Source organism: Oncorhynchus keta, chromosome 9 (genome assembly GCF_023373465.1).
Source record: "Oncorhynchus keta strain PuntledgeMale-10-30-2019 chromosome 9, Oket_V2, whole genome shotgun sequence".
NCBI classification, from domain to species: domain Eukaryota; kingdom Metazoa; phylum Chordata; class Actinopteri; order Salmoniformes; family Salmonidae; genus Oncorhynchus; species Oncorhynchus keta.
The window spans coordinates 11,982,597-12,006,235 of NC_068429.1; the positions used below are offsets into that span (position 1 = coordinate 11,982,597).

Here is a 23,639-nt window from a genome sequence, read left to right on the forward strand (position 1 = left end):
CAGGAGATGTGTTAGTAGCCGGAGATATGTTAGTAGGAGGAGATGAGTTAGTAGGAGGAGATGTGTTAGTAGGAGGAGATATGTTAGTAGCAGGAGATATGTTAGTAGCAGGAGATATGTTAGTAGCAGGAGATATGTTAGTAGGAAGAGATATGTTAGTAGGAAGAGATATGCATCTTTACAATTATTTTTCACGGACATAAAGAGCTCCACACTCTATCCTCGTTAACAGTTGAAAGAAATGGCACATGGTGAGACAGGGAAGAAACCTGTATGGCAATACTTTGAGAAGTTAAATGAGAAGTTAGTGAAATGCAAACTTTGCGAGGTGTAATTGATCCATAGTGGCAGTACAGGTGCAGTGCTGAAAGAGAGGCACTGTGAGACCCAAACCGTTGCTGGCAGCAGTGAGATAAGGGACCGAGTGTGAAAATCACAGCGCTGATTACATAAATGATTGCAGTTGATGTGCAGCCATTGTCAATGGTAGAGGACTTAAGGCTTCAGTGCTGCCCTAATGGCATGACTAGAACCAGACTACAAGATACCATGTTCAAAAAACATGACGGATGGAGAAATGGATTGTTCTGCAAGTAGGCCTAGAAAGCGCCAGCTCTCAAACACCATACAACAGGTTGTTGGACGTCTATGTAGACGCTGTCATGCGTCACTGCCACGACCCATCACATCGATGAGAAATGGGACATGAAGTCCCATGTACGACTGACAACTGAGAAAATGGAGGAAATGCACACAGCAGATAATAATGTTTTAGTTTAACTACCATCGTTGTTGAGTGGGTAAGGTAAGCACCGTCTGGTAGTTTCCACTAGTTACCACAGACATAAAGACAAAATTGTCTATATCGAAAAAATGAATGAAAACAATAATGTGCTTTTAAGGTCTTCATCTAATTTAGGGTTAGGCATTGTGGTTAAGGTTTGGGTTAGGTTTAAAATAGAAAAATAGATATATTGTAGAAATAGGCGGTGGTAACTGGTGACAACAATTCAGCGGTCATACACAGACCATATATGAATTGTGAATTCAACGATAAACAAAAAATGCAGTATAAATGTTAAGAAAATGTTCACATTTGTCACATCCCTAACTACTAGCCACATAGTAATTGTATGAAGTTGGCTTTAGCTAGCCCAGATAGGTTCTCAATCTGCCAACCTCATAACTAGCTACCAAGAAGAATCACTCAAATTAGAGTAGCTAGCTTGTAGATAGCAGAGATGCATAGTAAGAAACTCCTGTCAGGAGGATACCTACAGCTCAAGCGATATGCTTAGATATGCAGACAAATAAACATGTTTTTATTTTATTTTATATAATTAATCATAATGATTATGCCTCTAGATTGCAGGAAAAAGCTGTTTCATGCATGTGTAAAATTCTAAATTCTCCAATTTACAGACAGGGGGCACCCCACCGCCTAGCCATCAACACAGACTTTGTTCCCCCTCAGATGTTTGGGTGCATGACGTCCCTGCCAGTAACTGAAAGGTTGCTACTTTGAATCCCGGAGCCGACAAGGTGAAAAATCTGTTGATGTGCCCTTGAGAAAGACACTTAACCCTAATTGCTACAGGGTTGCCGTTAATAATGTCTGACCCTGATCGTGACCCCACTCTCCGAGGGTGTCTCAGGGGGAGCAGGGATATGCAACAACAACAAAATCATTCTCGTATAATACCACACTTGTACATGTGTGAAATAGCACAAATATAAGCACCCACCAAATGATTAGAATATATATCTTTACACAGCATTTCACAAAACTAATATTAAAAAAATATGATTAAATGTGAAAATATAATACTTAGATGTTATATGCCTGGTATGAATTGGTACGTTGTGGAAAAGCATTACGAGAGAATGTAGACCCCCCCAGATAAAGGCACATTCAGAAAGGGCCCATCTCAAACAATGGAGAATGGGATTCAATATTCTTCATCCCAAAGTGCATTTGTTAATGTGATTTCTGCATGATAAAAGACTGCATGTTTGTCTTTGTAAGCCCCAGACATGTAAACATTACATAACGGGGCAAAGAGAATCTCATCAAGGGATAAAAATAGTTTTGTGTCTGTTATATAATACCAACTATCAACCCAGAATGTGTCATGAGCCCATTTTGGTTTGAAACGTTTGTCTTGGTTTCCATTTACTGTATGGGGTATTGTTGAAACTAATGACCATAGACACAGTTCAATTTGGACTTAATTGGCAAATGATAAGCCTTGTTTATTGGCACTGCTGAAACCTTATATTGCCATCTTTGTCTGTCTGGAGCAATATTCACAGCCGAAAGATGACAGTACATTATCCATGTCAAAGTAAAAGCTACAGGATTGTACAAACAAAGGAGCAGCCTCTCAGCGTTCTTCTGGATGAATGCTGTAATAAAAACCAGCAACAACGAGACAAACATGTTTGTATTCTGAGGGGTCGTGAGATCCATGTAAATTGAGCATGCCAGCTAATGAAGACGTAGATCACCACCTCATTGACCTTTCACGATGAGTTGAGAGACTAATACAAGTTTTGCTGGCTTAACCTTCATGAGGCAAAGTAGTGGCCTTTCATACACAAAATGTGAGTTTTCCATATTAGGGAACATTTGGATCCCTGTCAGCAGTCAATGTTCAATGTGATGACAACTATTTCCTAGGGTCATATTAAATGGTCTCTCTCTCTACATATAGATGGCTCTTTAAAAACCTTGCAATGCATCATGTGCAATGTGTCATGAAGAATACTAAAGCAGTTAGTTGCATGTTATGAAAAATGTACAAAAACAACATAGTGGCAATGTTTTATGGTGGAGACTGGTTCATACCAACAGAAAACAAAGTCAGATGTAATTGTCAAAAAATCTCATTATGAAAGCGTTCTCTAAATAGGCACCAACATTTTCTCAGAATCAGCAGAAATCCACAGTTCACCGTGTACTGGGCATTAACCTCAAATTGGATTTGATTAATTCATTCTCGATCTGCTGCGATGTCTGAAATTGAGCATTTGATTAGAAAAACAGTATTTTGTGGCTCACAAAATAGAGTCGATAATCCCACATTATTCAGAGTGCTTTCTCTCATGCACATATTTCTTTAAAATCCTATTCTCACATTCCCATTGGCATCAAGGAAACCTAACTACAGTAATATAATAATAATAATATAATAATATAATACAGTAGAGTAGATGTAACCTATTCCTAGAAAGTCCATAAGCACTTAGTCATTTATCAATTGACAACACTTTTGTAGGATGTAACTTTTACTGCAAGATTTTATTGGGATTGAACAGTCAAATGTGGGACAAATTGTGAGCCATTCTGTGTAAATGTGGAATTATGGGATAATCTGTCCCAGAACATGGGGGGATTATAACTATATCTCAGTCTAACCTGTCAATGATATAGGACCTCTCAGTCCAAATGCTTACTTCCCTAATCTCAAAATAGGCCGGAATGATTTATGATGATCTCTGGGTTGGATCTTAGAAGACTTCTTTTTGATTCTGTCAGAACATATTTGGGAGTTCATGTGACAAAACATGAGCAATCAGTCATAGATGTGCAGGGCATGACTCTCTATGTTAGGCTTTGAGAATAAGACATTCCTTTTCAAATCAAATTCAAATCAAATGTATTTATATAGCCCTTCGTACATCAGCTGATATCTCAAAGTGCTGTACAGAAACCCAGCCTAAAACCCCAAACAGCAAGCAATGCAGGTGTAGAAGCACGGTGGCTAGGAAAAACTCCCTAGAAAGGCCAAAACCTAGGAAGAAACCTAGAGAGGAACCAGGCTATGTGGGGTGGCCAGTCCTCTTCTGGCTGTGCCGGGTGGAGATTATAACAGAACATGGCCAAGATGTTCAAATGTTCATAAATGACCAGCATGGTCGAATAATAACAAGGCAGAACAGTTGAAACTGGAGCAGCAGCACAGTCAGGTGGACCGGGGACAGCAAGGAGTCATCATGTCAGGTAGTCCTGGGGCACGGTCCTAGGGCTCAGGTCCTCCGAGAGAGATTAAGTTTGTATTAAGTTTGTACTCAAATTGTGTCTTAATAATAATTCTGTAAACTAACAGTGTGTCAATAAAATAACATAATAAGAAAATCCCCATCCAAATGTGTCAGTTTAAGCTAGAGATATCTGCACGGGCTGTGTTTCAATCGACAGCATCCTCCGATGTCGGTCTTCCGCAGTTGCGCTGGAAGGTGACCGAGCTACGGTGGTGTTTGTCCGACCATTAAACAACCCAGAAAATCTGTCTTCTCACAAAAACGAACCGTTTGGGCTACAAACTAATACCCCACCATGGAAAGGGGAGATTCTCACAACACAATGGTGTTCTGATTTGCTCTATGACCCCCACCAGTGTCACGGGACTCGTCTGAAGTTAACCGGTGCTGGTTTATAAAAATGAATGGAAGTATGGAGGTAGTTTTGTGCCAATCCAAAAAAAGGGGTTAAATGTGTCCAAAAAACAAAAATATTTCCTTAGCTTTCTTATTTCTCCTAGATATAGAAAATACACTTCAAAACCTTATTCATTATGATTTATTTTTTGACTGTGTGTTTTGCCATTTATGAATATGGGCTATAGGAGTAAAGGCCAAATTCGATATTTGATCAAATCATTTTTTTGATATATTTTTCATACCGACAGGGGCCCTAAAATTCTAAATCAAATAGCTAAATGATCCATGGCATGACCATCTTTAAACAATTCTATATGATAGTTTAGTAGAACACCCTCCCTCCAAAAGTTTAGACTTCTAGAGGTTTTTAAGGGTGTTATCACACTTGGTCCCTTTCAGCCTTTCATTTTCGTGAACTCAGTTCAGTTCACTTATTTTTGTTGTGCAGTGTGAACACTCCAAAAGGAACTCATACCCCTCAAAAGAGCCCCTGAAGCGATCCGAACTGAGACCATCTCGAGAGGTGGTCTGAGTTCGGTTTGCTTGAATTCTGCGGTTCCCTTTTTTAGGGCAATGTGAAAACAAAGCTCCCCAGGTTCACTAGTCATTATTCCCACACACAAACAAGATTACTGCAACACTGTTTCCCCTGCCATAACCCCTCACTCTAGATTACTGCCACCCTGTTTCCCCTGCCATAACCCCTCACTCTAGATTACTGCAACGCGGCCATAACCCCTCACTCTAGATTACTGCAACACTGTTTCCCCTGCCATAACCCCTCACTCTAGATTACTGCAACACTGCTTCCCCTGCCATAACCCCTCACTCTAGATTACTGCAACACTGCTTCCCCTGCCATAACCCCTCACTCTAGATTACTGCAACACTGTTTCCCCTGCAATAACCCCTCACTCTAGATTACTGCAACACTGTTTCCCCTGCCATAACCCCTCACTCTAGATTACTGCAACACTGTTTCCCCTGCCATAACCCCTCACTCTAGATTACTGCAACACTGTTTCCCCTGCCATAACCCCTCACTCTAGATTACTGCAACACTGCTTCCCCTGCCATAACCCCTCACTCTAGATTACTGCAACACTGTTTCCCCTGCCATAACCCCTCACTCTAGATTACTGCAACACTGTTTCCCCTGCCATAACCCCTCACTCTAGATTACTGCAACACTGTTTCCCCTGCCATAACCCCTCACTCTAGATTACTGCAACACTGTTTCCCCTGCCATAACCCCTCACTCTAGATTACTGCAACGCGGCCATAACCCCTCACTCTAGATTACTGCAACACTGTTTCCCCTGCCATAACCCCTCACTCTAGATTACTGCAACACTGCTTCCCCTGCCATAACCCCTCACTCTAGATTACTGCAACACTGCTTCCCCTGCCATAACCCCTCACTCTAGATTACTGCAACACTGCTTCCCCTGCCATAACCCCTCACTCTAGATTACTGCAACACTGTTTCCCCTGCAATAACCCCTCACTCTAGATTACTGCAACACTGTTTCCCCTGCCATAACCCCTCACTCTAGATTACTGCAACACTGTTTCCCCTGCCATAACCCCTCACTCTAGATTACTGCAACACTGTTTCCCCTGCCATAACCCCTCACTCTAGATTACTGCAACACTGTTTCCCCGGCCATAACCCCTCACTCTAGATTACTGCAACACTGCTTCCCCTGCTATAACCCCTCACTCTAGATTACTGCCACCCTGTTTCCCCTGCTATAACCCCTCATTCTAGATTACTGCAACACTGCTTCCCCTGCCATAACCCCTCACTCTAGATTACTGCAACACTGTTTCCCCTGCTATAACCCCTCATTCTAGATTACTGCAACACTGTTTCCCCTGCCATAACCCCTCATTCTAGATTACTGCAACGCTGTTTCCCCTGCCATAACCCCTCACTCTAGATTACTGCCACCCTGTTTCCCCTGCTATAACCCCTCACTCTAGATTACTGCAACACTGTTTCCCCTGCCATAACCCCTCACTCTAGATTACTGCCACCCTGTTTCCCCTGCTATAACCCCTCACTCTAGATTACTGCAACGCGGCCATAACCCCTCACTCTAGATTACTGCCACCCTGTTTCCCCTGCCATAACCCCTCACTCTAGATTACTGCAATACTGTTTCCCCTGCCATAACCCCTCACTCTAGATTACTGCAACCCTGTTTCCCCTGCCATAACCCCTCACTCTAGATTACTGCAATACTGTTTCCCCTGCCATAACCCCTCACTCTAGATTACTGCCACCCTGTTTCCCCTGCCATAACCCCTCACTCTAGATTACTGCCACCCTGTTTCCCCTGCCATAACCCCTCACTCTAGATTACTGCCACCCTGTTTCCCCTGCCATAACCCCTCACTCTAGATTACTGCAATACTGTTTCCCCTGCCATAACCCCTCACTCTAGATTACTGCAACCCTGTTTCCCCTGCCATAACCCCTCACTCTAGATTACTGCAATACTGTTTCCCCTGCCATAACCCCTCACTCTAGATTACTGCCACCCTGTTTCCCCTGCCATAACCCCTCACTCTAGATTACTGCAATACTGTTTCCCCTGCCATAACCCCTCACTCTAGATTACTGCAACGCTGTTTCCCCTGCCATAACCCCTCACTCTAGATTACTGCAACACTGTTTCCCCTGCCATAACCCCTCACTCTAGATTACTGCAACACTGCTTCCCCTGCCATAACCCCTCACTCTAGATTACTGCAACACTGTTTCCCCTGCCATAACCCCTCACTCTAGATTACTGCCACCCTGTTTCCCCTGCCATAACCCCTCACTCTAGATTACTGCAACGCTGTTTCCCCTGCCATAACCCCTCACTCTAGATTACTGCAACGCTGTTTCCCCTGCCATAACCCCTCATTCTAGATTACTGCAACACTGTTTCCCCGGCCATAACCCCTCACTCTAGATTACTGCAACACTGTTTCCCCGGCCATAACCCCTCATTCTAGATTACTGCAACCCTGTTTCCCCTGCCATAACCCCTCATTCTAGATTACTGCAACACTGCTTCCCCTGCCATAACCCCTCACTCTAGATTACTGCAACACTGTTTCCCCTGCTATAACCCCTCATTCTAGATTACTGCAACACTGTTTCCCCTGCCATAACCCCTCACTCTAGATTACTGCAACACTGTTTCCCCTGCTATAACCCCTCACTCTAGATTACTGCAACACTGTTTCCCCTGCCATAACCCCTCATTCTAGATTACTGCAACGCTGTTTCCCCTGCTATAACCCCTCACTCTAGATTACTGCAACGCTGTTTCCCCGGCCATAACCCCTCATTCTAGATTACTGCAACACTGTTTCCCCTGCAATAACCCCTCACTCTAGATTACTGCAACACTGTTTCCCCTGCAATAACCCCTCACTCTAGATTACTGCAACACTGTTTCCCCTGCAATAACCCCTCACTCTAGATTACTGCAACACTGTTTCCCCTGCAATAACCCCTCACTCTAGATTACTGCCACACTGTTTCCCCTGCAATAACCCCTCACTCTAGATTACTGCCACACTGTTTCCCCTGCAATAACCCCTCACTCTAGATTACTGCAACACTGTTTCCCCTGCCATAACCCCTCACTCTAGATTACTGCAACACTGTTTCCCCTGCCATAACCCCTCACTCTAGATCACTGCAACACTGTTTCCCCTGCCATAACCCCTCACTCTAGATTACTGCAACACTGTTTCCCCTGCCATAACCCCTCACTCTAGATTACTGCCACACTGTTTCCCCTGCTATAACCCCTCACTCTAGATTACTGCCACCCTGTTTCCCCTGCTATAACCCCTCATTCTAGATTACTGCAACACTGCTTCCCCTGCCATAACCCCTCACTCTAGATTACTGCAACACTGTTTCCCCTGCTATAACCCCTCATTCTAGATTACTGCAACACTGTTTCCCCTGCCATAACCCCTCATTCTAGATTACTGCAACGCTGTTTCCCCTGCCATAACCCCTCACTCTAGATTACTGCCACCCTGTTTCCCCTGCCATAACCCCTCACTCTAGATTACTGCAACACTGTTTCCCCTGCTATAACCCCTCACTCTAGATTACTGCAACACTGTTTCCCCTGCCATAACCCCTCACTCTAGATTACTGCAACACTGTTTCCCCTGCTATAACCCCTCACTCTAGATTACTGCAACACTGTTTCCCCTGCTATAACCCCTCACTCTAGATTACTGCAACACTGTTTCCCCTGCCATAACCCCTCACTCTAGATTACTGCAACACTGTTTCCCCTGCTATAACCCCTCACTCTAGATTACTGCAACACTGTTTCCCCTGCCATAACCCCTCACTCTAGATTACTGCAACACTGTTTCCCCTGCTATAACCCCTCACTCTAGATTACTGCAACACTGTTTCCCCGGCCATAACCCCTCACTCTAGATTACTGCAACACTGTTTCCCCGGCCATAACCCCTCACTCTAGATTACTGCCACCCTGTTTCCCCTGCTATAACCCCTCATTCTAGATTACTGCAACACTGTTTCCCCTGCCATAACCCCTCACTCTAGATTACTGCAACACTGTTTCCCCTGCCATAACCCCTCACTCTAGATTACTGCCACCCTGTTTCCCCTGCTATAACCCCTCATTCTAGATTACTGCAACACTGTTTCCCCTGCCATAACCCCTCACTCTAGATTACTGCCACCCTGTTTCCCCGGCCATAATCCCTCATTCTAGATTACTGCAACGCTGTTTCCCCTGCCATAACCCCTCATTCTAGATTACTGCCACCCTGTTTCCCCGGCCATAACCCCTCACTCTAGATTACTGCAACACTGTTTCCCCGGCCATAACCCCTCACTCTAGATTACTGCAACACTGTTTCCCCTGCAATAACCCCTCACTCTAGATTACTACAACACTGTTTCCCCTGCAATAACCCCTCACTCTAGATTACTGCAACACTGTTTCCCCTGCCATAACCCCTCACTCTAGATTACTGCAACGCGGCCATAACCCCTCACTCTAGATTACTGCAACACTGTTTCCCCTGCTATAACCCCTCACTCTAGATTACTGCCACCCTGTTTCCCCTGCCATAACCCCTCACTCTAGATTACTGCAACACTGTTTCCCCTGCTATAACCCCTCACTCTAGATTACTGAAACACTGTTTCCCCTGCAATAACCCCTCACTCTAGATTACTGCAACACTGTTTCCCCTGCCATAACCCCTCACTCTAGATTACTGCAACACTGTTTCCCCTGCTATAACCCCTCACTCTAGATTACTGCAACGCTGTTTCCCCGGCCATAACCCCTCACTCTAGATTACTGCAACACTGTTTCCCCGGCCATAACCCCTCACTCTAGATTACTGCAACACTGTTTCCCCGGCCATAACCCCTCACTCTAGATTACTGCAACGCTGTTTCCCCGGCCATAACCCCTCACTCTAGATTACTGCAACACTGTTTCCCCGGCCATAACCCCTCACTCTAGATTACTGCAACACTGTTTCCCCGGCCATAACCCCTCACTCTAGATTACTGCCACCCTGTTTCCCCTGCTATAACCCCTCATTCTAGATTACTGCAACACTGTTTCCCCTGCCATAACCCCTCACTCTAGATTACTGCAACACTGTTTCCCCTGCCATAACCCCTCACTCTAGATTACTGCCACCCTGTTTCCCCGGCCATAATCCCTCATTCTAGATTACTGCAACGCTGTTTCCCCTGCCATAACCCCTCATTCTAGATTACTGCCACCCTGTTTCCCCGGCCATAACCCCTCACTCTAGATTACTGCAACACTGTTTCCCCGGCCATAACCCCTCACTCTAGATTACTGCAACACTGTTTCCCCTGCCATAACCCCTCACTCTAGATTACTGCAACACTGTTTCCCCTGCTATAACCCCTCATTCTAGATTACTGCCACCCTGTTTCCCCTGCCATAACCCCTCACTCTAGATTACTGCAACACTGTTTCCCCTGCCATAACCCCTCACTCTAGATTACTGCAACGCGGCCATAACCCCTCACTCTAGATTACTGCAACACTGTTTCCCCTGCTATAACCCCTCACTCTAGATTACTGCAACGCTGTTTCCCCGGCCATAACCCCTCACTCTAGATTACTGCAACACTGTTTCCCCGGCCATAACCCCTCACTCTAGATTACTGCAACACTGTTTCCCCGGCCATAACCCCTCACTCTAGATTACTGCAACACTGTTTCCCCTGCTATAACCCCTCACTCTAGATTACTGCCACCCTGTTTCCCCTGCTATAACCCCTCATTCTAGATTACTGCAACACTGTTTCCCCTGCCATAACCCCTCACTCTAGATTACTGCAACACTGTTTCCCCTGCTATAACCCCTCATTCTAGATTACTGCAACACTGTTTCCCCGGCCATAACCCCTCACTCTAGATTACTGCAACCCTGTTTCCCCTGCCATAACCCCTCACTCTAGATTACTGCAACACTGTTTCCCCTGCCATAACCCCTCACTCTAGATTACTGCAACCCTGTTTCCCCTGCCATAACCCCTCACTCTAGATTACTGCAACACTGTTTCCCCTGCAATAACCCCTCACTCTAGATTACTGCAACACTGTTTCCCCTGCCATAACCCCTCACTCTAGATTACTGCAACACTGTTTCCCCTGCCATAACCCCTCACTCTAGATTACTGCAACACTGTTTCCCCTGCCATAACCCCTCACTCTAGATTACTGCAATACTGTTTCCCCTGCCATAACCCCTCACTCTAGATTACTGCAACACTGTTTCCCCTGCCATAACCCCTCACTCTAGATTACTGCAACACTGTTTCCCCTGCAATAACCCCTCACTCTAGATTACTGCAACACTGTTTCCCCTGCAATAACCCCTCACTCTAGATTACTGCCACACTGTTTCCCCTGCAATAACCCCTCACTCTAGATTACTGCAACACTGTTTCCCCGGCCATAACCCCTCACTCTAGATTACTGCAACACTGTTTCCCCTGCCATAACCCCTCACTCTAGATTACTGCAACACTGTTTCCCTGGCCATAACCCATCACTCTAGATTACTGCAATACTGTTTCCCCTGCCATAACCCTTCACTCTAGATTACTGCAATACTGTTTCCCCTGCCATAACCCCTCACTCTAGATTACTGCAACACTGTTTCCCCGGCCATAACCCCTCACTCTAGATTACTGCAACACTGTTTCCCCGGCCATAACCCCTCACTCTAGATTACTGCAACCCTGTTTCCCCTGCCATAACCCCTCACTCTAGATTACTGCAACACTGTTTCCCCTGCCATAACCCCTCACTCTAGATTACTGCAACACTGTTTCCCCTGCCATAACCCCTCACTCCAGATGACTGCAACACTGTTTCCCCTGCCATAACCCTTCACTCATATTGGTGCCATAAAATAGATAAGATGATATGTAGGGGCGTATTCATTACACAAATTCTTGATTTTGATTTCATTTGATTTCTCTTGCAAAACATTTCTTAAAAGGAAGCAGATGGAACAAAACAGGGAGGAACCTACCTGAATTTGTCCAATAGAAACTCTTGTTTTAGTTGACCGTTTGGCTAATGATTATACCTCAGGTTCGTGGAAAAAACGTGTGCAGTTTTCTTTATACTGATTAGAGATTGTCAAGAGCGCACAGAAAGAAAAAATATGTTTTTGGAGTTTTTAGTTCCGATTATTTGTTTGCAATATGTGATCTATAGGTGAGAACTTCATGAGGGTTTGAACAGTGTGAGAAGACAACAGCATATTAGGTGATAATCACAACACAGGGTTCAACATACGTTCTAGTTCTTAAAGGGCCAGTAGCCTACATTTGATGTACAATTTTCAATTACAGCATTATTTCATCTGCAGTTATTCTTCTGCTATTTATTTTTACTAATAATAATGTTAATAGTATCTTCAATTTACAATTATTATGCCTAATATTTGAACTAAATGCAATATATTAGCTTTTAAAATGTAAAAGGAGGACTGATATCAGTTATTTTAAAGAGGACTATATGTGAAAACACCCTGAGTTGTACTCACAGTTCTGCATGTTGCTGCCACTAGTACAGTGTTCTGTTAAAAAATTATTTTTCTCCCTCTCTCTCTCTCTTGTAAAGCCTTGCTACAGCATCCCTAAACAGAATGTCTAGCTTGTTGTTTTATTTTATTTCCTGATTATGTGAGAACTAGCCTAGATTCTTAGGGGAATCAAACTTGCAGAAGCCTTTAATTATACACTTCAACCGTCTACAATGTATTTTCTGCATAAACACTGGATTTACAATTACGTTGTGGGTCAGTTATATTATTTACCCCAACAGAACAATACAATAATTGTTTCAGCATTGCTTGACTATCTAATAATCCCCCCAAAATCAACTGTTGTATTACAACACGAGCCTAGCTCTAGGTGCCTGTAGTGTTTCATATAATGCAGCATTGATTGTGCACCTCGAACAATGTCCTCCACACTCTGGGAATGATTTTCTTCAATCTGTGTAGTAAGTCACATGACTCAACAAAGTACACGTTCTATCACACAGGAGGTTGGTGGCTCGTAGTAATGGCTGGAGCGGAATGGGTGGAATGGTATCAAATACATCAAACACATGGCTTCCGTGTGTTTGATGCCATTCCATTGCTTCGTTCCGGCCGTTATTATGAACCGTCCTCCCCTCAGCAGCCTCCTGTGTTCTAGCGTCTTTTCAGAAGACTCTTATTTCGTTCAAGCATCACAGATCTATTCTATCATTGTCCCCATTATCAAGCAAATGAGCTGGAACTGTCCGCTGTCGGAAAGATCCAAATTTGTCATTCCCGAGGGAGGCGTGGCTTTCTGCAATCAATCAGTCCTGGAAACATTGTTTAAAGAGTAGAAACATCACATGATTGGGTCTAAATAGTAAATTCACAAGAATTTACCAAGACCCTGCAAAGCGTAAACTGTTCCCTCTCTGAAAGGGGACTCATACAACTGCCTTTACAATGACGTTAGTGCAGTGTGGTTGCACAGTCTGAAAGAATTGTTCTTCGCACTGAGCCATTTACTGTCTCTTGAGATGGGTAAAAAGAGTTCTCACAAGAGGAATGCAGGCATTGTTTATTTCGACACCGATACCCCCCCCCCAACTAAACACAGTCACCACTAAAACCGAGGCAGCAACAGACAATGAACACAGTGAGGTTATCCTCTAGGCCTGTGAGCTGAAGCTAAGCACATTACATTGAGTCTTTGTCAAATAGCTGGTTTTGAATCAGGAAACCAATACTTGATCCTGTTCCATCATCTATATCCAGAATGACATTTAGTAGTATGTGCTTGCGTGTAAACTGCCTTCATTATCCCAGCGACCACTGCTTAGCAATCACTTCAGTGGCTACATTGTATTAATGTACTGTGATCTGACTATACATTTGAATGGTACATCTATTTTTAGTTGAACCTTTATTTAACTACGCAAGTCAGTTAAGAACAAATGATTTTATATATTTATAATGACAACCTACACCGGCCAAACCCAGACAATGCTGGGCCAATTGTGCGCCGCCCTATGGGACTCCCAATCACAGCCGGTTGTGATACAGCCTGGATTTGAACCAGGGTGTCTGTAGAGACACCTCAAGCACTGAGATGCAGTGCCTTAGACGGCTGCACCACTCAGGAGCATTTGCATATCACATGCATTTTCTTGAAAATGTGGTCAAAAGCAATGAACAAAGTGTGGACGTCTATTGAGAAATGGAACAGAACGTTTTACATACAGCACTTCAAGGTATTTCATAGAAACCTTCTCTACTTTGATCCTTGTTTTGCTTCAGGACTTGGAACACATGGTCTTTTCATGACAAACTGTGTTTCGCCACCTGAAACCCTTTTTACTACTGTGAGCCACTGCTGTCCCTTCTGTCCAGGGTGGATCCATCCTCACATTATCAGAGTAGCACCTGTCCTCGGGCTGGGGAGGAAATGGACATATGTCCCTTTAGTTCTTCTACGGCACTCTGAGCGTGAACATAGCACCATGGACTATACAGGGCTACGGTGGTCCTGAATGAAAACACACCCATTCTTTACAGGGCATGGAAACCACTATCACTCATTCACTGGATCTACTCTTAGTATAGCATAGGTGTTCTGAAGGGTTGTCATATTTGTCATGTTTATCAATCACTAACAGACAAAGAATCTGTACTCATCATTCTGTACCAGTAGTTCCACGAAAGGTACAATCTAGGCTACAGTGCACTGTACTCACAGTACATTGTTGGGTCTCCATGGAGAACTAATGGAATCGGGACTTGGAAAGGAATGTATCAGACATATTTGAGCAATTGTACTAAGTCTAGTTGAGAGGAAAACAAAAACCAAACATTGAGCTCATGAACAACCTAAAGCTCCTTACAAGAATTATGTATGTGCCCATAGTACATGAAGCAATAGCCTACTTGGAAATTAAGGATTTGATGTGGCTGCAAAAACTGATGCCGAATCCAACAAGAAATTGGCAACCTTATCTAACATAGCCTATATGATATAACTGAGTCTGTTATTTAATTCATACTTTTTTCCTTATCAATACTATTTAAATGGTGCACAATAATGGTCATTTCCCACCCACACGCAGTCAAGCAGTGTGTAGACACTGCAGAATACAGACATGATATTCTCTCTCATTAGTGTTTTGTCACAGAGGAGCGCCACTGGGATGTGTACAAGGACCTCCCTCATTCCAAAATGACAAAAGCATTCCCCTTTATAGATCTTGGGCATTTTACGGCCACTCGATGAATTTGCATCCCAAACGACTGTCACTGTTCATGAACAGTGAGTGCACTTTATGCCCTGGGGATTTGGGTAATGGTCCTCATTGTGAACCTGATAACATTAGTGCACCCCCTCCCCCGGGTAATTATGCTGTCAACCAAAATGGATTATAAAGTCTGTCGACTCCTGAATGTTTGTATTTCCTCTGTGGCATATAAAATAACTGCATCAGTGTACAGACAATATGAGATGTACTAGGTGTGGTTGATTGTGATTAAAGAGTAAGAGATTATCTTCAGCATATGCTTATAACACAACTGTATCACCTTATCGGAAAAGAGAATTGATGTAAGAAAAAATATTGTGAGAGCATGAACTCTTACCCCCTGAATAACAGTTAACTGAATGGGTTAACTATCAAATAAAAAACGTGATTGTCCCCTTAGACAGAATATGGCCAGTCTAACATTTTCGAATGACATAGCTAGATTTCCATCCTCAATAAACTTTTATCACAAAACAGATGAGGTGTGCTGCAAAATGTAGCCTACCTGTCCACTGGGCAAAAAAAATGATTGTTTCCACATAATTTCAGCCCAAAAAATGCAATGTGATGAAGTTAAATCAACGTAGAAGACTGATTGGATTTGCAAAAAGTCAAGAACATAAGGGATTTTGTTTTTACCCAACTTTTAACCAAAATTCTATGACAGGGTGACCATTTTTGGTTTATTTCACGTTGAAGTCACGTTAGTTGTTAACTCAACCAAAAGTAAATGAAAACTAGACGTGAACTGACGTCTGTGCCCCCCACCCCCGTTTAGCAACGGAAGTTGGAATTCCCAGTCAATGAACATTCAGCACCACCGCGTGTAGAGAGCTCCCGAGGTATCGCGACATTGACACATCTGGGTGAGCCCCCCGGTAAACACCGCTCTCTCACCTTATGGCTTGTCATCTCATGACGCCCATTTAGCCTACATGCCTAATCATGCATGCCCTTAGTGACCAAAGTCATTTAGGATATGACAATATGACATTCTTTGGCTACGTTCCAATATTTAACTTTATCCAGAGCTCACTGCAGCTGCCCCAATTCGCCTTGAGTGAAATGTATGGACACAATTGGGCTGTCAATGTCATGCTTTAAAGTTTTAAAATTGTCCGAAATGATCATTTATGGGGGTTTGGCCTTGTATCACAGGGTCATACGCCCTGTCTGTCTGAACAGACATTTTGAAATGACATTTTGTCAGATTATGGACCAGCAGAAAGTTCCACGTTATTAGCAGAGAGTGGGCAATCACCCTGCACTTACCACATTCTTGGCAGAGCACTTTGCTGACATCCTTTCGGACAGCTCGCCGCGTCTCGACAGGTGGGAAAACGGCGTGGAACACCGAGGTGTCATTCGTGGGTTCCATGAAAAACATGTATCTTGTGTCTTTAGTCAATGTCAAACAGTTATCACCCCGGTTCCAGACAATAGAAACGACAGAATCCTTCTCGAGCCCCCCCGCTTTTACTTCCCATACTTGATGGACCCTTATCCTAACCTGGTATGGTTCCGACTCTGACGTCCTGTTTGGCACGGACTCTGACGACAAATCAACTTCTCCTTTCATTCTCTGGACCGCGCTCTCATTCCGTATACCACCAGCTCTTTGATTGAGTAGCTTTTCCCGCTCTCTTCGGTTGATATCTCTCTTGCGCCCGTCTTCTTGAAGCTTTCCCTCAAACACAACTCTAGACCGGTGCACCAACTCCTGCAGCGGAGCCACGGGAGAGGGGTTATTACAAGTCAGCCCACAGAGCCCTCCATGCGGAGAGATGGAAAAGGACACAAAGATCCCACAAACAACCGAAATAGTGAATGAACTCTGTCCCGTCGCAAGGTATGTCCTCATTGCGACGGAGGTAAGTGGGACTTAAAAGGCTGAATGAGGCGCGCAGGTAAGAAAGGAACATTTGACTAAGCTCTGATGGTGAAAGCAAGTGTGATCCGTCTGAAGCCCGCAGTTGCTGCTACAGTAAACTACAAGATGAGAGGGGCGGAGTTGGTAATGGGAAAGGCTCTTACTGTGCCATGTGTGTGAGAGGATTTCCTCCCTTGACACCAATTTCTGCTGTTTTGTGCATTAGGCATGCAAGATTTGCACCAAATTAAATGTAGAAGATAAAAATCCTGAGGTTGTGATTGTTTGTCTTTATTGGAAATGGATGTGCTTGATTTGATTCTGATTGATATGGCATTCTTAAATTAGACTGATTTTTGCAAGCTTATTTTTCTTAGTATGCATTGTTATCATGAATCATGAACACAAAATGTGAGATAAATAGGCTACAATCAATTTAAAGCACTTCAGACTATGAGGAATAAACCTATTACATTCAAGCCTTTTGTAGCATAATCACAACTGAGAGTGACTTATGGGTTGTTTTCCTGTGGAACAGCAAGATATTAATTCCCATTAGAGCAACAACAAAATGGCTACATAAAAACAATTTATTTGGATGAAACCCAATAGTCTGATCCTGGATTACTTGGTGTGAACCCAGGACTGGTCAGTTGCTTATCCAAACTGAGAATGTTGTGGAGAACATTTGCCAACAACGGATTCAAAGTCATTAGCCCCCAATTTACTTACAGTTTCCCTGCTCATATAACAGTCGCACAGCAAGACAGATTTGTGTTTTCTAACCATGTGGCTTATTTCATTCAGTGATAACAATTGCAGGCAACAGATTTGCTACACAATATTGTGACTCTCACTGGCAAAGTTAATCACCACCTCCTAAAACCAGTTCTTGTCATTCGAGCTGTTTGTTTCCACCTCTGTGATGCCCCAGGTTTCCATGTGGTGACTGTTGTCCTATCGGTTGCCTCTAGAATATCATGTTCCCTATCCTGGCTAGCATCTCTAGCCTGTTGTGGTTCCCATCGTTGTGGAGGGGCCTGATGGGTAATGGCACAATCCATGAGCAACACCTGCAGGGGTCTGTCCACTGTGTCCAGGACACACGGCCTGTGGTTAGTCACCCACTTGGCTCATTCCTTGGCATGACAGCCCCAGCCCTATAACATATCCTTGCCACAGCCACAACAGGCCCTGCCTGGACAGCTGCACATGAGAGGGGCGCCTATGGCCTGGAGGCCAGCCTGCCAGGAGCCTGCCTTCCACCTGCTTGAGAGCCATTGCCCAGCTACTTAACCCACCCTGGCCTGCTGCATTGATCTGGCACGTCCCACTGTGGGCACATATGACACATCCAGCACAGCTGTCTCGCTTCTTCGCACAAGTCACTCCTTCTCTATCTCTCTCACACAAATACAAACTCAGATCCTCTAAAACTTAAAGTAGAACGTCAGGGACCTGAACCTTCAAAGTACAGATGGAGAATAATATGTATCTTTGTATAGCCTTCATGAGGATTTCTGTCAACGTTGTACATTTATCCTGGTTAGTAGATCATTTCCAAGGCATCCAATTTTGATTTGATAGATGCATGTTTCATCGGGCTATGAATGAACCCTTGGCCCGGGAATTGAGAGCGAATGGCCAAAGCAGCAGCGCTGCCAAAACGGCACCCTATTCCCTATCTAGTGCCCTACTTTTGACCAGGGCCCCAGTCCAAAGTAATGCACTATATAGGGAATAGGGTGTTACAACTACAGTCTCAGGCCTCATCTCTCCTCACTGACAGGTTGTCAATGAAAAGGTGTGTCATAATTACCAGGATCAAATTCGTCATGCCAAGCCTGCTGGAGGTACAGCAGTAATCTAAATAGAAGTTCTAGAACTGTACAAAATATGTACAAAAGTGTATGTTGCTGTGTTAGTTCAATGTTGCTGTGTTAGTTAAATGTTGCTGTGTTAGTTAAATGTTGCTGTGTTAGTTAAATGTTGCTGTGTTAGTTAAATGTTGCTGTGTTAGATAAATGTTGCTGTGTTAGATAAATGTTGCTGTGTTAGATAAATGTTGCTGTGTTAGATAAATGTTGCTGTGTTAGATAAATGTTGTGTTAGATAAATGTTGCTGTGTTAGATAAATGTTGCTGTGTTAGATAAATGTTGCTGTGTTAGATAAATGTTGCTGTGTTAGTTCAATGTTGCTGTGTTAGATAAATGTTGCTGTGTTAGTTCAATGTTGCTGTGTTAGTTCAATGTTGCTGTGTTAGTTAAATGTTGCTGTGTTAGTTAAATGTTGCTGTGTTAGTTAAATGTTGCTGTGTTAGATAAATGTTGCTGTGTTAGATAAATGTTGCTGTGTTAGATAAATGTTGCTGTGTTAGATAAATGTTGCTGTGTTAGATAAATGTTGCTGTGTTAGATAAATGTTGCTGTGTTAGTTAAATGTTGCTGTGTTAGTTACATGTTGCTGTGTTAGTTACATGTTGCTGTGTTAGTTCAATGTTGCTGTTACAGTTTCATGTTGCTGTTACAGTTTCATGTTGCTATTACAGTTTCATGTTGCTGTGTTAGTTCAATGTTGCAGTTACCGTTTCATGTTGTTGTGTTAGGTAAATGTTGCTGTTACAGTTTCATGTTGTTGTGTTAGGTAAATGTTGCTGTTACCGTTTCATGTTGTTGTGTTAGGTAAATGTTGCGGTTACAGTTTCATGTTGTTGAGTTAGGTAAATGTTGCAGCTACAGTTTCATTTTTTATTTATTTAACCTTTATTTAACTAGGCAAGTAAGTTAAGAACAAATTCTTATTTACAATGATGGCCTACCCCGGCCAAATCCTAACCCGGACGACGCTAGACCAATTATGCACCACCCTATGGGACTCCCAATCACAGCTGGTTGTTATACAGCCTGGAATCGAACCAGGGTCTGTAGTGACGCCTCTAGACTCGAAATTGTAGCTAAGGTGAATCCTCTTTCCATTGATCATCCTTGAGATGTTTCTACAACTTGATTGGAGTCCACCTGTTGTAAATTCAATTGATTGGACATGATTTGGAAAGGCATACACCTGTGCATACACCTGTGCATACACAGTGCATGTCAGAGCAAAAACCAAGGCATGAGGTTGAAGGAATTGTATGTGGAGCTCTGAGACAGGATTGTGTCAAGGCACAGATCTGGGGAAGGGTAACAAAACATTTCTACAACATTCAAGGTCCCCAAGAACACAATGCCTCCATCATTCTTAAATGGAAGAAGATTGGAACCACCAAGACTCTTCCTAGAGCTGGTCACCCAGCCAAACTGAGCAATCAGTGGAGAAGGGCCTTAGTCAGGGAGGTGACCAAGAACCCGATGGTCACTCTGACAGAGCTCCAGAGTTTTTCTGTGGAGATGGGAGAACCTTCTAGAAGGACAACCATCTCTGCAGCATTCCACTAATCAGGCCTTTATGGTAGAGTGGCCAGACGGAAGCCGGAAGCCACTCCTCAGTAAAAGGCACATGACAGTCCACTTGGAGTTTGCCAAAAGGCACCTAAAGACTCTCGGATGATGCAAAACATGATTCTCTGGTCTGATGAAAGCAAGATTGAACTCTTTGGCCTGAATGCAAAGCATCACGTCTGGAGGAAACCTGGCACCATCCCTACGGTGAAACATGGTGGTTGCAGCATCATACTGTGGGGATATTATTTAGTGGCAGGGACTGGGAGACTAGTCAGGATCGAGGCAAAGATTAACAGAGAAAAGTACAGAGAGATCCTTGATGAAAACCTGCTCCAGAGCGCTCAGGACCTCAGACTGGGGTGAAGGTTCACCTTCTAACAGGACAATGACCGTAAGCACACTGCCAAGACAATGCAGGAGTGGATTTGGGACAAGTCTCTGAATGGTCTTGAGTGGTCCAGCCAGAGCCCGGACTTGAACTTGATCGAACTTTTCCGAAGAGACCTGAAAATAGCTGTGCAGCGATGCTCCCCATCCAACCTAACAGAGCTTGAGAGGATCTGCAGAGAAGAATGGCACAAACTCCCCAAATACAGGTGAGCCAAGCTTGCAGCTTCATACCCAAGAAGACTCAAGGCTGTAATCACTGCCAAAGGTGCTTCAACAAAGTACTGAGTAAAGGGTCTGAATACTTATGTAAATGTGATATTTTGTTTTTTTGTTTTTATATACATTTGCAAAACATGTTTTTTTTAAACAGTTTGCTTTGTCATTATGGGGTATTGTGTGTAGATTGATGAGAGAAAAAAAACAATTGAATCCATTTTAGAAAAAGGCCCTAACCTAAAAAAATGTGGAAAAAGTCAAGGGTTCTGAATACTTTCCGAATGCACTATATATTTGGCCTTGTGTTTTAGGTTATTGTCCTGCTGAAAGGTTTTGTCTCCCATTGTCTGTTGGAAAGCAGACTGAACCAGGTTTTCCTCTGGGATTTTTCCTGTGCTTAGCTCTATTCCGTTTCTTTTTATCCTAAAAAAATTCCCTAGTCCTTGCCGATGACAAGAAAACCCTTAACATGATGCAGCCACAACCATGCTTAAAAATATGAAGAGTGGTACTCAGTGATGTGTTGGATTTGCCACCAACATAAAACTTCGTATTCAGGAGATGCAGTACATTTTTTTGCCACATTTTCTGCAGTTTTAGCTTAGTGCCTTATTTGCAAACAGGATGTACAGACATGCTCAAACTTGTTGGTAACCCTCCACAAAAAACGAAGAATACACCATTTTCTCTGAAATAACTTGAAACTGACAAAAGTAATTGACATCCACCATTTTTTATTCCATATTTAATAGAAATCAGACTTTGCTTTAGAATTTGTATTCAACATAATATTGTAAATAATAAAAACCAATGAAAATGGCATAAACAAAAATGATGGGACCCTTAACCTAATATTTTGTTGCACAACCTTTAGAGGCAATCACTGCAATCAAACGTTTTCTGTAGCTCTCAATGAGACTTCTGCACCTGTTAACAGGTAGTTTGGCCCACTCTTCCTGAGCAAACTGCTCCAGCTGTCTCAGGTTTGATGGGTTCCTTCTCCAGACTGCAAGTTTCAGCTCTTTCCATAGGTGTTCGATAAGATTTAGAAATTGACGTACCTTCACCTTGGATCTCTTTGGAAGTTGTTTTTGTTTCTTTTTCTACCATTTGCACTATTCTTCTGTTTCCTCTTGCGGCCGTGTCCAAGGAGACTGGCTACAGTTCCATGGACCTTAAACTTCTTAATAATATTTGCAACTGTTGTCACAGGAACATCAAGCTGCTTGGAGATGGTCTTGTAGCCTTGGCCTTTACCATGCTTGTCTATTATTTTCTCATCAGACAAATCTCTCCTTTGCTTTCTCATGTTCATTGTGGTGAACTCAATGACACCAAACAACACAGTGAAGACTTTTCTCCATTTAAATAGGCTGAATGACTGATTACAAGATTGGAGACGTGATACTAATTAAAGAAACAAATTAGTTTGAAATATCACTATAATCCAATTATTTATTATCTTTTCTAAGGGGTACCAACACATGTGTCCAGGCCATTCTAGAATATCTTTGTAGAATAATTCATTTTTTTTTCAGTTTCTTTGCTTTATTCTATGGCATACCAAAGGCATGCAAGTATACATGATAAAATAGCTTTAATTTCATCACTTTTCTTCGAGGAATGAAGCATTATTTCATTGAGCTGTAACGGTACCAACACATTTGAGCAAGTCTGTATGTTCTGGAACATTTTTATTCTTTTCACTAGTATTGTGGCATAACTACAATGTTGATCCATCCTCAGTTTTCTCCTATCACAGCTATTCAAGTCTGTAACTGTTTTAGTCCCCATTAGCCTCATGGGGGAATCCCTGAGCGGTTTCCTTCCTCTCCGACAACTGAGTTAGGAGGGACGCCTACATCTTTCTAGTGACCGGGGGTTTCATTTGTATTTATTTCTTTTACCAGGTAAGTTGACTGAGAACACATTCTCATTTACAGCAACGACCTGGGGAACATTTACAGGGGAGAGGACAAAAGAGACAATTGGAAGCTGGGGTTGATTAGGTGGCCATGATGGTATGAGGGCCAGATTGGGAATTTAGCCAGAACACCAGGGTTAACACACCTACTCTTACATTAAGTGCCATGGGATCTTTAGTGACCACAGAGAGTCAGGACAACCGTTTAATGTCCCATCCGAAAGACAGCACCCTGCCCTGGGGAATTGGGATATTTATTTAGACCAGATGAAAGACTGCCGCCTACTGGCCCTCCAACACCACTTCCAGCAGCATCTGGTCTCCCACCCAGGGACCGACCAGAACCAGAGGCACGCCAGCAGTTGCATGCAGGCTGGTATGCTGCTGGCCGGTATGTTGCTGGCCGTTGATACATCATCCAAACTGTAATAAATAACTTCACCATGTGCAAAGGGATATTCAA

General features: G+C 43.3%; 1 protein-coding gene across 7 annotated transcripts in view; it reads right to left on the reverse strand.

The window, feature by feature from the left end:
• The window catches only part of nrg1 (neuregulin 1), a 207,455-nt gene that overhangs the window by 176,082 nt on the left and 7,734 nt on the right, over positions 1 to 23,639 (reverse strand). For 4 of the 7 annotated variants that reach the window (XM_052525206.1, XM_052525203.1, XM_052525205.1 and 1 more), the window contains exon 1: positions 16,605 to 17,290. The exons of 1 other annotated variant lie outside the window; for it this stretch is intronic. In XM_052525206.1, the coding sequence (XP_052381166.1) occupies positions 16,605 to 17,193 (589 nt within the window). In that variant the 5' untranslated portion in view covers positions 17,194 to 17,290. Of the gene's footprint in view, positions 1 to 16,604; positions 17,291 to 23,639 lie in introns of those variants that run through there. 2 more of the 7 variants (XM_052525209.1, XM_052525208.1) reach the window with 1 other exon arrangement.